Source organism: Amaranthus tricolor, chromosome 7 (assembly GCF_026212465.1).
Source record: "Amaranthus tricolor cultivar Red isolate AtriRed21 chromosome 7, ASM2621246v1, whole genome shotgun sequence".
In the NCBI taxonomy this organism is placed as follows: domain Eukaryota; kingdom Viridiplantae; phylum Streptophyta; class Magnoliopsida; order Caryophyllales; family Amaranthaceae; genus Amaranthus; species Amaranthus tricolor.
This window is the reverse complement of record NC_080053.1, coordinates 19,103,186-19,118,352: the sequence shown is the minus strand read 5'-3', so window position 1 is coordinate 19,118,352 and position 15,167 is coordinate 19,103,186. Positions and strand designations below refer to the sequence as shown.

At 34.3% G+C, this 15,167-nt stretch overlaps 2 protein-coding genes across 2 annotated transcripts; both read right to left on the bottom strand.

The window, feature by feature from the left end:
• Positions 1-755: 755 nt before the first annotated feature.
• Positions 756-3,393, bottom strand: LOC130817925 (L-ascorbate oxidase homolog). Its single transcript, XM_057683896.1, has 4 exons — positions 2,988-3,393; positions 2,161-2,766; positions 1,428-1,940; positions 756-1,343 (listed from the first exon to the last, which is right to left on the bottom strand). Exons 1-4 carry the CDS (start codon positions 3,242-3,244, stop codon positions 1,043-1,045), a joined length of 1,677 nt encoding a protein of 558 aa, XP_057539879.1. The 5' UTR covers positions 3,245-3,393; the 3' UTR covers positions 756-1,042.
• A 1,812-nt stretch (positions 3,394-5,205) lies between these two features.
• Positions 5,206-14,851, bottom strand: LOC130817924 (protease Do-like 10, mitochondrial). The gene is made up of 8 exons (XM_057683894.1): positions 14,318-14,851; positions 12,840-13,085; positions 12,384-12,579; positions 11,418-11,677; positions 11,005-11,132; positions 10,006-10,209; positions 6,781-6,831; positions 5,206-5,552 (listed from the first exon to the last, which is right to left on the bottom strand). Exons 1-8 carry the CDS (start codon positions 14,784-14,786, stop codon positions 5,313-5,315), a joined length of 1,794 nt encoding a protein of 597 aa, XP_057539877.1. The 5' UTR covers positions 14,787-14,851; the 3' UTR covers positions 5,206-5,312.
• Between the last annotated feature and the right edge of the window lie 316 nt (positions 14,852-15,167).

Sequence of the window (15,167 nt, the reverse complement as noted above, 5' to 3'; positions counted from 1 at the left end):
ATAAGCTTCGTGAAAACTTAATTTCCAAAATAAGTGTCCGTACATCTAAACCTAGCCTTGGAGTAAGTCGCTATTACTAACAGCGACTTAAAAAAAAAATACTTGTTTTTTTTAAGTCGCTGTTAGTAACAACGACTCAGTGCGTTTTAAGTTTCCAGTTCTCAGTTACTTCTTCATTCCAGCCTACGAGATTAAGGAGTTGATCAGTTAACCTTAAAGTCGCTGTTACTAACAGCGAATTAAGGAGTTAACTGGTCAACTCCTTAAGTCGCTGTTAGTAACAGCGACTTATGGCTTTTATTTTATTTTAATTTTTTTTTGTCTTTCGCTGTTAGTAACAGCGATTTACACCAAGCCTAGGTTTGGATGTACGGACGCTTATTTTGGGAATTAAGTTTTCACGAAGCTTATTTTTGAAATTAAGTTGTTAAAACATCTTATTTTTTTCAAATTTTCGAGTTGAGGCTACTCTTTCGGAAAGATATGGTGTCGATGCAAAACCGTCAAATGCAAGTAGGAAATTTGAGTAAAGAAATTTATGGTGCTATCAATGAACTAACCAAGTATGCAAAACCGTCAAATGTCATTATTTTAACGTACACAAAATACTACTATTTTTAGTGAACAAACTTGATTTCTATTATTTTATACAAAGTAGTACATCAAAATTATTTAAACATTTTTCTAAATAATACTAACTTTGGAAGAAATTGAACAAAAATGCAAAGGTTTACCATTTATTCATAGAAGATGTTATATTGGACAATTGTTCCTTTTTTTCAATTTCTTGGTAGTCATATTATGACATTGTTTTGATATACAATGTAATAATAACTCCAAGACTAATTAATAGAAATACAACAAAATGCCTCACTCAATTGATCCCAATGGTACTTCCTTTGTGTTTTTTTTTCCAACTACAGAAACAAATTTAATTCTTCCATTAAAAATAAAAATTAACTCAACAACACATTTTTTTTAAAAAAAGAAAATTTTTGTTGCTATTTTGTGTATTTAATTAATTAAAAAAAAAATATATGTATTAGATGCTGTAAGGTGGTGGTTTGGGCATGGTCTTGACTGCACCACAGATCAAAGAGTTATCAGGAAGATTGTATTCATCTCTGATTGACCTTTCTGGAGATAAGACACTCACATACATCTGTTGTCCCAAGTAAGCCCTTTCTGGTGACTCATTCCTTATCTGCCACATTCCTGCATTGTCCAATGTCAGCATGATTGCTGCCCATGATTTCGGGTACACTTGGATTGCGTACCTACTCACTGCGTCCAACAGATTGTAGTTCTTTCTTTTCTCGGGTGTCCATTCTCCGACCTCAATCCTGTTTTCCAATTCATTCACAAAATATGCTTATTGTCAAATATCTCGTAAAGTCATGATGATAGTACTCGTAGAGTTTACTTACGCGACAGGGAAGAAGGAGTAACCATCCAAATGCCAAGATTGGATGCTCTTCTCATGGTTTTCGAAAATAATCTCAACAAAGTTTCTGAAGGTACCATTAAGTACATTAGGCCCGGTAGTGAACTTGTCTAAGGTATCAACATTAGATGGTGGCTCGTCCTTGATCACATCGTACTTGAATTCCTTCTCAGTAACGCGGTAGTACTCAAGGAGTTTCAATGGAGTTTGAGCGTCAGTGTGGGAGTGACCGTTGATGGCATAACGAAGTTTTCCATCAACGGTACCTGCTGTGTTAACCAACTTGATGGTTCTAGTAATGTTAATCTGACCATAATGGTATGATCCTTGTGGGTTAGGCCTAGCTGCACTAGCAGTCAAGTTCCACCTAAAGGATCTGAACTGATTCAAAGACCAGGCCCAACCAACTGGTGCCTCGGGTAGGATTGTTGATGGTGATCCCTTTCCTCCTACGTAGCGAATTATGCCGGTTGCCTGGAGGTGGTACTTTGTGAACCTGTAAATTGGGTCGCTAATCAGTAGGGGCAGAGCAAAAATACACATAATTTTTTACACCATGTTTGATTTTAGGGGCTTAAACACGAGTAATTAATCTAAATAAAAACTAACATTTGAAGCCTCCTGTGCAAGCAGACACCTTTCAAATGCTCAGAAGTCAGAACAATTGCTAGCTAACAGTTAGCCAAATAGCAAAAAAAAAAAAAACTAGATCGAACCTTGTGGAAGCGATCATGTAGTAGTCTTTAGCCTCTTTATCAGCTGTGACAAGCACGGAGTAACATTCGCCAAGATGAATATCAAGAGAATCATAGACATTTTGTACAGTGTGAGATCCTCCAAGCTCAACAAGCTTCATGTGATGACCTTGAATCCTAAAGTTAATGGAGTTCTTCATACCAACATTACAAATTCTGTACCTGTAGGTCTTTCCTGGCTTCATTGTGAATAGAGGCTCTTCCTTAGGGTCTCCCACTTTACCTTGTTTGCCATTCATAAGGACACCATCGGGCCTAGCAAGAGTCTTACCACTATCAAGGCGTTTTCGAAGCTGAACATGTCCATCCTTGTACCAATCTCCTACCATCACGGTGTAATCATCCTCAGGATCAGCAAAAGGCACGGGGATCAACAATCGGCTGTTAACTCTAAGCCCACCAAATCCTCCGGCAGCCCTCATGAATCCTGTTGATGGGAAGTAGAAGTAACTACCGATTTGATCTTTCACTTGGAAACGGTATGTGTAATTTGTGCCTGGTAGTATTGGACACATTGTTCCTGGTGTACCATCTTGCCATGAGTTCTTCCTTTGTTGAATCCCGCTCCTAACAAATTTTTCAACAAAGGAAACTATATTAGCATCTTTTAAGCCATTTGACGCCATTCGTCCTAATGAATTTGCTTCTGATAATGACATTTTCCTTTCGCATGTCATTGTCAGTAACAAATTCAAAAGAACGATCATATCAATAAAAATATGGAACGAATCTTCGAGACAAAAGGGTATTTGAAACCATAAGAAAATTATATAAAGAAGAATACAAACCAATGGAAGAGAAGAGGCTCATCAAGATGATTATACACATTAAGAACAATGTTGTTATTGGTGGTAGTGTTGAGATTAGGACCGGGAAATTGTCCATTGATAAGAATAACTTGTTGAGGAACTCCGAGGGGAGAAAGGGTTCCATAAGTAACCTTCCATTCGAAGAAAAGGTAAGGATCCTCGGCCCGAGTCACCATCACAACCATGGACATTAACCATGGAAGCAATATGGAGGTGATCAATGTTCTTTTTTCCATTATAAACACTAATATAATCTATATTACAAAGCTAACAAGAGAAAATATCTAACTTCAACACCACCTTAAAATGATTTTATTTTGAATTATTTGATGTTTTTATATTTTTTTTTTGTTTGTTTTTAGAGAGGATATAAGAGATAGCCTTAACTAGGCTCGTTAGCTTAAGCTTTAGGTATCATCCTACATCCTCTTATATGCATTGTATTGTAGCATACATAATTTCCTAATGTTGTGGTTTGCCTTCCAATGATTCCTAATTATGGTTTTTTCTTCTTGTTATCCTAAAATTGGTTAATATTCTATGTTTAGTGTATCAATTTTTAAGACCTGCACTATTTTTTCTTTGTAATTTCCTAAATTCTCTCAATTTCATCAATTTTCAATTGATAGTAACATTTTCTTGTCAAAATTTGCTTGTCAAATTGTTATCCACCTTGTTTTGATATGGTCAAATAAAAATCTTTCACTATGTCAAAGCATAAATTGACCAATTATGACAATAAGGTAGTCAAATTTTTACACGGTGTTAATGGAAAAATATATTTATAAGCTAATAAATAAAAGTATTAAAATATAAGTGATATTTGAAGATCTCTGGATCTTCACCCTATATTTTTGGATTGTAATTAAATATAAAAGTTAAATATTAAATAGAAAGAAAATAATAAAAATAAGAAAAAAGTGTAAATTTTTTTTTTTACAAAAAAGTACCTAATAAAAATTTTTTTTTTTCCAAAAAATACCTAATAAAAAATTTTCTTTTAAGAGTACCAAGTAATGGCTGGGTTAAGTTTTTCATTTTTCATTTGCTTTTTCCCTTCAAAAAAACAGACCCAATTCCATTTCCTTATTCAAAATATTTTGTCTCTCCTATAATTTCCCATCCTTTTCCTCACTCACTGTTTCAAAGACCCCCATTATAGACGCCCCATCTTCTTCGCCCAAGGAGCCATTTGTTTGCAATTTTAAAGTTCTTCTTCCATTACTATTTTCTTACTCATCTTCACTCACTTTCCTCTGCGAAAATCTTCAAGTAAGTAACTTTGCCCTAATTTTTTTTTTCGAAAATTTGGTATAATTTTATTGAATTTTACACTTTTGCTTTAATTCTTCTTGTTGGATTTGTGATTGGATTTTGATTTTTTTTTCAATTACTTTGTTTTAGGTTGTGTGACCTCATGAAAACTATTAAGATTAGGATTTACTTTGGGGTTTTTTTTAACAAAATGTAATAGTATTGTGTATGATTGGAAGGGTTTTAGGATTAAGACATTAAAAGAGGAAGTTTGTTACTTTGAAAATGCACATTTGGTTAAGAATGATTGTGGTTTGGATGATGTGGGAAGGATTTGGTATAAAAAAAAAGGGTACACTTTATTTGATGAGAGAAGTGAAATTAAAGATGATAAAAATATTCCTTCTTTTTTGAAATCCCCATAAATTGATGGATAGAACCATTTGTATATTGTACATGAAGGGGATAATATAGGGGAAAAATCCAAAGACCACTTGTATATATAATGTTGTGTTTGTATTGGATAATTATGTTGTGTTCTTAGTACTCTTTTGAAAAGAAAAATTTTATTAGGTACTTTTTAAAGATGGGCAAAAAAGATAACGAAAAACTTAACCCCCGCTGTTATTTAGTACTCTTTTGAAAAAAAAATTTTTTATTAGGTATTTTTGGAATTTTTTTTTATTACGTACTTTTTTTAAAAAAAATTTATTAGGTACTTTTTGACACTTTGGATGAAAAAAAAAATGTTAGGTATTAAAGATTCCATTGGATGATAAATATTGAAAAAAATAACTAATTATTATTATTAATATCATTTTGACAATCTCTCTCGAGCCGGGACTCTTTGACTGCATCCTTTTTTTTGGGTATGGGTTGTCATTTTTCTTCCTTCCTCAGAACCTGATCATAGTTTCCTATGATTGGAATACACTAGATAAGATGATGATGTGGTGCAAATCTATTGCAAAATAAGATCATAATTTTGAATACTGGTAGAACAATCCAATAAATTCAACAATGGTGATGACTAAAACAGGAAAGAAGAAATCAGGTATGAGATGCAGATACAAATTGTTCCTGTTCAGTCTCAACAAGGTCAGTAGACGCAGAGGAAGGTATTCTATGACGCTTCAAAATCCGAGAAGTAGCGAACTTAGATTTGTCGTAGTCCAATACAATAACTCTATCATCCTCCAAATCAATCCTTAAGTTCTTTTCTTTACATTCTTCTACGAGTTGATACAAGTGCTTTAGATTATCAATCTCCTCTCCATTCACTCTTCTAACCTGCAAAGCATAAACACAACTAGAAAGGTACGTAAAATGTAGAGAAAGAGGATTAAATTTTGGGACAAATCATGCGTTCGCCTTCAAGTATATGGAATTTCTTGAAGGCAAATTCAATTTTGTTTCTGGAATCTTGATTCAGGGTAGAGGTGGTTAGGTGAGTCGGACTGTGACTAACCCTCAGGTGTATGACCTATTGGGTATAGGTGTTTTCGTAACAAACCTTTTGGTATGGTCTGAGTGTGCTTGTGGCTTGCCCACTTTTCTTTAAAAGGCGCTCTACATCTTTTGTTTACTCAATGCCTTATTCCCTAAGGGGTTTTTTTATGCCGGAGAGAGCTTTAGATGTCCCTTTAAGGATTTTGGTCTCTTATTAGGTATTCTCTTATAATATAATTTCCCAATTTGCAAAAAAAAGAAAAAAAGGTAGAGGTGGTTCGCAGATAGGTTAGCCTAGGCTGAGTATGCCCAACTAGCGTATGATCATGAGCAAAATGTACAACATTCCATTACCGCAACCCTGATGCTACTCATGACTCATGAGTCATGAGCCAAATTTTGTAACTAAATATAAAACGAAATAAAAAAAAAAAAAAAGAGCCCGCTCAACAATGGTGCGTTAACACAATAGAAGATCCATCTGGACCATCCTAGTCTGGCTGCGGCCACCCATTTGTCAACCATCACTCAACAATGGAGCACTGGCTACGTCTAATTTAAATTTCCGCAATTTAACACCCTAAACTTAGAGCAGCAATTAGAAAAGCTTGGTAACCAATTGAAACCGAGTGCCAAACAAAACAAACTTTTAATGATTTTGTATGTCTTGTCTAGGTGATCACTCAGGTTTAGTGAATTAAGGGGCCTTTAGTAAGGAAATTAAACTCGTAAAAAAAAGTAGAATGCAATTACGACAACAGAGTAATCATATCTACAAAAAATACTACTCTCCATCACACACACAGAATTCACATAACTATTTTTGGAGTTATTATAAAGTTTTGATCTTCCGCGGCATAGAAATTGATGGTTCACTTTTTACCACATTATCTGGAATGAGCAAGTATGAAATATATAAAGGAAAAGAGGTTCATGGGAATGAAAACATTGTGCTGAAGCCACTAACATGTTGTCCCAAAAAATGCAATCAGATTTATATATTATAGCAGCATAATCAGAGCAGAAAAGTCATTCGAGCACAATCATAAACGGAATCATTTCACAATACCTGCAATTCTGCAAGGCGCTCATATCCAGCATTAATATCATCCATCAGAACCTGTAAAAGAAGGCCAGATTTAGAAAAATTTCGAGCAGGGGCCATGAAATGAAAGAGGGCACAAGGAAACGAGAGACAGGATAGCTGAAAGTTCTGGTGACTGCCAAGTGAATTGGGTTAGTTTGGTTTGCTTTGATTTGCTACAGGATAATCAGACATAGAATGCCAAGTCAAGACAGCCTAATTATTCAATAATGGGCAGCTGACGGTTTTTGATGAGGCCAGATCAATGGGGTTCGCTTCCGTTGGCTGTAGGTTTGTCATGTTTGAAAATTGGTAAAAGTACTCGGGTCAAACAGCCAATTTTTTAATGAATGCAAAAGTTTTACACCATTGACAAAATAAGTGCAAACACAATATACTTGAGAAACAAGAACAAGAAACATTGATTCTCAATGGATCTAGATGGAATGCAACATCTAACACATTCTTACTAACCACAAGTACCCGTTGGTTTTTCATTTATTGATATAAATTCTTTAAAACAAGAGAGCCATCATCCATCACCACCGATGCATAGCTTTACGTTTATTTAGGAGGAAAAGGAAAATTCCAAACATACCTAATTTTCTTACAGTTCAATGTTAGTTTCTATAGCTTTGCCTTAATTTTTATTTCATTTTTCTTAGTTTTTGTCAATTTCCAATAGATGTTAGTCTTCATTTCATTTCCATTTTCTATTTTTTCCTTGTTCTTGCTAGCTTTTACTAGATATTTAGCCTTCATAAGATAACAAATAGTGTACACCAGTTTGCTGCAAATTGCAAAATTAGACATGTTAAATGGTCAATGACTACCCCTCATCTTAACAAGAGTGGAAAGTAAAATATAATTCATATATTACTAAACAATGTGGATGATAAGAAAAGTGGTAAACATTGAAAACAAAGAAACAAAATAGTAAATCACGTAGTACAAAAAATGAAGTAGCAATGGAAGTCCGAACAACAAATATAAAGTTTGCCTAAACAACATATCCATAAGACATGTTTTGTGCTCCTCTGGTGGGCATCCAAAAAGCTCTCTAATCCTCCCTTGTTTTGCATCTGAATATGATATGCTCAACAACAAAATTAGAGACCCAACTCCATGTGAGTCGACTCTCAAAATACTTCACTTTGAGGTCAGCCCTTTTCCATTATGTTCTCTTGCTGATGAGCTTGAGCAACATTGTCAAAATCCTCTTTGATGATTAGAAGCTCACTTTGTAATATTTTGTAAGCTTTTATTTTCATATCTCTCATCGAGCTCAAAATATTAGCGATCACCAATATCTTTAGTAGTAATATCCTCCTTAGTAATCCTTATTTCAATCCCCAATGAACCCAAATCAATTTCTCCTCCTTGGCTGCCCCAATTCTATCTTTAGAAAACAACTCATACTATGAGTCAAAGTGATGAAATGGGTTCTCTTTCCACTTAACAGCTTCTTTTCTTGAAAAGATATAGGATAAACCAAAAGCTAATAAGTGGAAAAAGACCATATTTCATCACTTCGACTCACTGTACAAATTATTTTCTAATGATAGAACAACTGATGAACTCCCTAGCACGACCAAGGAGAAGAAATTGAAATTGGGTTTAGTAGGAATTTAAAAAGTTATTCCTAAGGAGGATAGCACTACTGAGCATAATTTTGATTTAGCTGATACTTTGAGCTCATATGAGAAAAGAAAAGTTAACAAAATATTACAAAGTGAGCTTCTAGTCATCTAAAAGGATTTGGACAATGTGGCTCAAGCTCTTGGGGAAGGGAACACTATCGTAGAGAACATTCGATCTAAACGTGAAGAGTTTATCGGGAGTTGACTCATATGGAGTTGAATCTACATTTTCATTTATGGCATATCATTTACTAAATGTAAAATAAGCGAGGATAAAACTTTTTGGATGTTCACTAGAGGAGCAAAAAACATATCTTATGCATATGTTTGAAGATGTTTAGGCAAACTTTTTAGTTATTATCTTAACTTCCTTTACTACTTCATTTTTTGTACTACGTCATATACCATATTGGGTGGTACTTCATTTTCTACTTTGTTTTCTATGTTTACAACTGTTTTTTTAATCATCATCCATCATCCAAATTGTTTAGATGTATACAAATAATATTTTACTTTTCATTTGATTTTATGATGAGGCGTAGTCATTAACAATTTAGCATGTCTTATTCATTGCAATTTTGCAATATAATTAAAGCAAATGGTGTGTTGTCTAATATTTATGAAGGGAAATACTCCCTCCTATTCTTTTAATTAGTCCCATTTGTCTTTTCACTAATTTTTAGGTGGGTCAAATAGGACCACTTAGAAAGAAGAGAGAAAGGGTAATAAGTAAATTGTTAATGGTTCTTCATTAGATTAATTGTAATAAGGTAATGTGAGTAAGGTTAATAAGGTAAAAAAATAACATACTATAAATAGAAATGAGACTAATAGAGTGTCTTAACACTATTTGGAAATGGGACTAATAGGGAAAATGGAAGGGAGTATCTAGTAAAAACTAGTTGAACAAGGAAAAAAAATAGAAAAAGCAAATGAATACAAAAACGAAGGCAAACATCTATAAGAAATTAACAAAAAATAAGAAATTAAAGAGAAAAAAAGATATTAAAAATGAAGGCAAGCCTAAAGAAACTAACACTAAACAAGAAATAAAAGAAATCGAAAAAGAAAATAAGGAATATTCGGAATTTTTCATATCTCGATGTCTTTTCCTTTTCCCTTAAATTCCCTCCTAAACAAGGGAGATTGTCTTCACAATTCCCCCTTGCTTTCCCTTTCCTCCTTCTCTCCTCCCTTCCCTTCCTTTTCCTCCTAAAACCTTATCCAAACATAGTGTAAGTATCAAAAAGGTTGAGAATTCAATCATTTCAAAAGTCCATAAAACTTGTTTGAGAAGTGTTAATTGAGGATCAATACGTCATATTTGGTCCTGAATCCAGATATTTAGGATTTAACACAAATGCAATCTTGAAATGTACATCATCATAGAAGGTATTACAACTCGCTAGCCAATACCCAACTTAGAAAAGGGCAATCTTTTTGTTGCCAGATCAAAATTATGAGCCAAGAAGAATTATGGAGGTTGTCTATAAATTCTAGAAAGAGCTCTTAAACACACATAAAAACAGCTCAATATCTAAAAAGGTAAATGTCTTTGAGAGAAAAATACCTGAGACAATATGACTAGTTGTTCACCGACCTTCTTGGGCTGCTCTCTAAGTGCACGCTCACACAATCTACGAGGTGAAGTATTGTACCATTCTTCTCCGTACTCGTGGAGGAATGGCTGAGACAACGGAATGAAGACTAGACCAGCAAATATGTAGTAACTAGGTAGCTTATCAAATTGATGGACAGGTACCAACGGTTGCAACTGCAAGGAATGTAGACCTAATATCAATAATATAATAGGTAAAGCATTCTAGATCATAGTTACATGGATCATGGAACGTAGCCACGTTCCGCGATCTGGGAACGTTCGTCCCCAATCAGTACGAAACGCGACCTAAATCGCTCAAGGTGACGTCCTGGAGTAGAAGACCTTTTCTAAAAGGTATTATGGCCTTCATTTACAAACTAAAGAAAAATAAAGGGAGAAAAAAACGAGATGAAACCTAGAAATATAAAAAAAATTCCACTTGAAAATAAGTTCTTAAAGCAAATTAATTATTTTAGTTTGATTTTGTTTTTAAATATATATTTTATATATAACGTATCTCGTACCCAATCGTTCTTGAGTCAATATAGGTTGCGTTCCGTGTTCCCGTTCCCGTTCCCCGTTCCAAACCGAATGTCGTTCCAAGCATGTTCTAGATTCCAGAAATAATATAAACATCTATGCATAAATTTGTATTGACCCTTCCACTGTCACTAATAAAATAAGGGTTATATGGACATATGTGTTTGTTACTGCAGCCTGCTTCATCGCAGTTTTAGATTAATGATTTGTAAGCAACCCAATAAGAGCCAGTCACTCAAAATAAATGTTCAACCGATGGACATTTAATTTGAGCATGTCACTAATAAAATAAGGGTTATATGGGCATATGTGGGTTAATTTGAGCATGTTTATACTTGAGTGTTGTGTGTACCCCTGCAAGTTCATACAAGTGCTCAATGGTAGGCAGTGAGCATAAATCATCAAAGCAAATAAAAAAAATTGACTTACAGGATGGACATTTATCACGAGGTCGCACTCTTTGCCATTCCTTAAAACCTTCAGCTCAGCTTTCTCATTTGGTTTCTTCATGGAGACTAGATGGTCAAAAGTTATCCGTTCTCTGTTCCTGAAAGGAACTTCCAAAAGAGTAAACACTTCAGAGTTCAGAACAAGAGATTTAGCCAAAAAATATAGGGATATTTCAAAACATCAACTAAATGTGCAAGAGACTGAAAACAAAATTGCCATTATTACCCTATAAACTTCACAACGGCATAAGTAAAAAAAAGTGTTCACATCTCATATTACAACTTTTATGGACAAAAAGTGTTCGAGATTTTTGCTAGCTACAACATCAGGAAAACTTTTACAATTAGACACAAGCTTTCACAATAAATTTAGTAAGCTGCACAAACCAGTACCTGATCCATCATTTGCTATTGGCACACCATCAAATGCAAGAATAACATCATCTTTCTTCAAGATCTTGTGAGCCTCGGAAATTGGATTAATTTTACTCACAAGTACTCCAGTCAATCCTGGGTCCATTCCAAAGTGCTCTCGCAACTGCTTGTTTTCCATTGCCTGACATGACAAACCCAAAGAACAGAAGCCCACATACTTACCACATTCTTCAACGCCAGCTATGAAATGTTTTATAACGGGTACAGGGATAATATACCTGCAAGAGAAAATTCAAAAATGAAAAGTAAGAAAAAAAGAAATGAATTCAATACTTTCTGAGCATGCTTCTGCTAGGACTTTATATCACTCCTACTTTGTTCATCCAAAAATATTACTAAAAATTGTCAATTTCCCAAGATAATTACATGTTATGATGATACTTCCCAACATAGCCCCGCCTAGTATTATATAAGGTGGGTCAAATTTTATTAACAAGAAAAAATCTGAGCAAGGCCGGTTCTTAGACTATCCGGGATAGCCGACCGCCTAGGGACCCAAGAAATAAGGGGCCTCAAATATTAAATGGTGCTATTCAGGCCCGGTTTTGAACAACACTTTTTAAGTAATTTGTTTGTAAACCTTCTTTATATTTGAAGTAATATAATATTACAATACATTTTGTCTTGAATTATTTTTCTCGAAGTGGAAAAAAAATAGGGCCTCCAAAATCTTTGCTCCGCCCCTGGATCCGAACCAATAACTATACAAGATTAACCCTATTTAGATATAAACAGCAATGACTTGTGACACCAAAATTTTACCTTGATTATTTAGAATGAATCCTAAATGTCATAAACATTTATTAGAACATTTCAGAAGCTTCAAAATTAGTAACTAATAATAAAAAAGGCCATATAAGCAATGAAAAGATTTTTCCTGGTTCAAAACTAAATACATATACAAATGCCACAAATGAGACTCACCCAATATTCTCGGCACCTGAAAGGTTCTGGAAAGCTACACCAGCAACCTTATCTCCCATGATTGCTGGGCCTCCACTATTACCCGGATTAATTGCCGCATCAATTTGTATTGCCAGAAGTTGAGTAGCCCCATGTACATATTGTGTTGGCTCCACTCTAGAAACAACACCTTTTGTTACAGAGATATTGTCCCCTCCTGCAAAAAAGTCAAAATAATATCACCTGTCCAAGTCAAGTCAGATAAAAAAATTACTTCAAACTCTTAACATATAAGCAGTCAAATGTTTAATGTGGCAAATTGACAGTTTTCCTAATCACTTGTAAGGCTTGAGGATTATAAACAAGAAGATTCCAGTATTCCTATAAGTGGAAACCCCTATGTATAGCAATCCAAAGGAAAATATTACATCGTTCTATAATAGCAGGACTCCAAAGTTATCCATCATGTGGCATTACCTTGAGGATATCCCACAACAGCTACTGCTTCTTGTAGGAAAGGAATTTCCCCGAGATCCAAATGGTTCATACCTTGCCAGAACTCTTCGTTTTCAACAACTAGAATAGCCAAGTCACATTCGTGCCCAACTGCCAATACTTCTGCTCTGTACTTGGTAGGGCAGCCATGTTTCCTAACGAGCACAAACGTGTGATCCGCCACCACATGGGCATTAGTCATGATTCTCCTCCCAGAAATCACAAACCCTACAAGAAAATCAAGTCATCACCAAAGTTTGTATTCCTAACATACAGGGGATAAAACATCCAAGTTATTTTTATACAATGAGAGTAGCACCCTAAACTTTAGAAAAAGTTTGGTCAACGAGGCCAAACCTTAATTCCAAAAGATAGGAATCAATAACTACAAACAAACTAAGCCATACAACCATCTAACACACTTCTCCTTTTTCTTTTACTCCTCTCTAGCACTAATTATCCTTGAAGACTCAACTCATTCATATGTTCTTTACCTCCACTATCCAAGTAACTTTTGATCTCCAAATGTATAAAATTTGGTCGGTTAAGCATTAGGCAGTATTTTTAAAACTCCCCTCGAAGGCATATAACTCTTGCCAATAGTTTCTGAGTCCTTGTGTTCCCTTATACTTCTCAAAACTAGCCGACTAACACTCTCCCCTCCACAAACTGGCAGGTGCTAGGCTTAATAATAGGCGTTATTTGCAAATTGAGAGACACATGAATAGTCCAATTGCTAAAGCAATTAGTCATTCATTATTCGTGTGTCTTGTTATCAACTTGCAATCCAATGATAGAATTTGTACTTATACAAACTAACCCAATAACACTTAGCCTACCCCAAAAAGATATGTTGGACTCAATAACAGATATTGATTTGCAAATCGACTAACACATGAATAGTGAAAATGCTAAAGCTGTTAGTGATTCACTATTCCTGTGTCTTATTATCTAATATTTGTTATTTAACTTTGATTTTCCCCTCTAGACCCCGATAAAAGTCGATTAAAAACAGAACTTTCAGATATCATTCAGTGAAAAATGGCCACATTGTAATTCCCACAATAAAACCTCTCTTCTAACTCATCCAATTGCTATAACTCATCATTCTTTGAACCTTTTCGCTGAAAGAAATTTACTCCACAAAGAATACACTAGTAAAGTAACCAATATAGCAATTATAACCACATATTCAAAATTACTTAACTAAGATGAAATAAATAAGAACAATCATTACTATTAATCAGAATAATAATGGGGAATCTAGACCCGGATCATTTGATTACAAATCCTGTCAATCTCAGAATTTTACAGAAGAATAGCCGCCAAACCGGTATAACACACCTTATACTAGTACCCTGATTCGCCCCCAGATACAATAACAATTAAACATCAAACAAAATTAGAAAAAGAACCAAAAATGGAACAACAATGCAAAGAAAATAATAAAGAAATTATACCAGAGCCCATAGTTTCACGCTGGGACTTATTCTGCCAAGGAAGAAAATAATTAGGACTACTTGCAACTGTAAAAATCTTAACTACAGAATCAAGTGCCAATTCAATAGCAGCATAAGCATCCGTATTCCTCAATCCATCAATAATTGGCTCAATACCCTCTAATTCTTCATTATCAAATCTTCCTTCAACTAATCCATCTTCATGATCAACTAAATCAACACTGTGACCTTTATTATTGCACAAATTAGGATGATGGGTATGATTATTTTCCCCAGTAACAACATATTTGGGGACATTAAAACTGATGTTTCTGAAAAATGAAGTGGGTTTCGGAGAATAGGAGTAATGAAGTTTGGGAATGAAGGAAGAGGAAAAAGAAAGAAGAGGATGATGGTGGTGGTGAGATTGGAGAAGTGGGATTGAAGTGGAGAGGGTTTGAACTGCTCTTCTCAAGTTATGGAGTTGCATCTCTCCTCCTCTGGTGGTGTCTTGGGTGTACTTTGGGGTTTTCTAAGGGTTTAAAGGGTTTACATCTTTTCTAAATAAAAGAAAAGATGAACTACCCATTGTTTAAAACAATTTTTATTATCACCATTTAATAATAATAATAATAATTACTATTATTATAATTATAATAATAATAATAAGAATAGTAATAATAATAAAAAAGTATGATTTTGAGTAATAATGTTATTGTAATTTTAAGTAAAACTGTAAAATATTACGATGTGGAATTTTTTAAGATTTACTACTACTGGCGTTTCTTAAAACTAGTTGCTACCATATAGTATATCCCTATTTATTTATGTATGTAGTTTTTATTTTTAAGTTTTATAATTTTTTAAAGTT

What these genes read in the sequence shown, in the direction of transcription:
- LOC130817924 (XM_057683894.1), bottom strand. Translation starts at nt 14,786, where the DNA reads ATGCAACTCCATAACTTGAGAAGAGCAGTTCAAACCCTCTCCACTTCA. An exon ending in GCGTGAAACTATGGGCTCTG is followed by an intron (nt 13,086 to 14,317) that starts GTATAATTTCTT and finishes ATTTTCTTGTAG; the next exon opens with GGTTTGTGATTTCTGGGAGG. An exon ending in TCGTGATAAATGTCCATCCT is followed by an intron (nt 10,210 to 11,004) that starts GTAAGTCAATTT and finishes CATTCCTTGCAG; the next exon opens with TTGCAACCGTTGGTACCTGT.
- LOC130817925 (XM_057683896.1), bottom strand. Translation starts at nt 3,244, where the DNA reads ATGGAAAAAAGAACATTGATCACCTCCATATTGCTTCCATGGTTAATG. An exon ending in GAGCCTCTTCTCTTCCATTG is followed by an intron (nt 2,767 to 2,987) that starts GTTTGTATTCTT and finishes AAAATTTGTTAG; the next exon opens with GAGCGGGATTCAACAAAGGA. An exon ending in TACATGATCGCTTCCACAAG is followed by an intron (nt 1,941 to 2,160) that starts GTTCGATCTAGT and finishes CCCAATTTACAG; the next exon opens with GTTCACAAAGTACCACCTCC.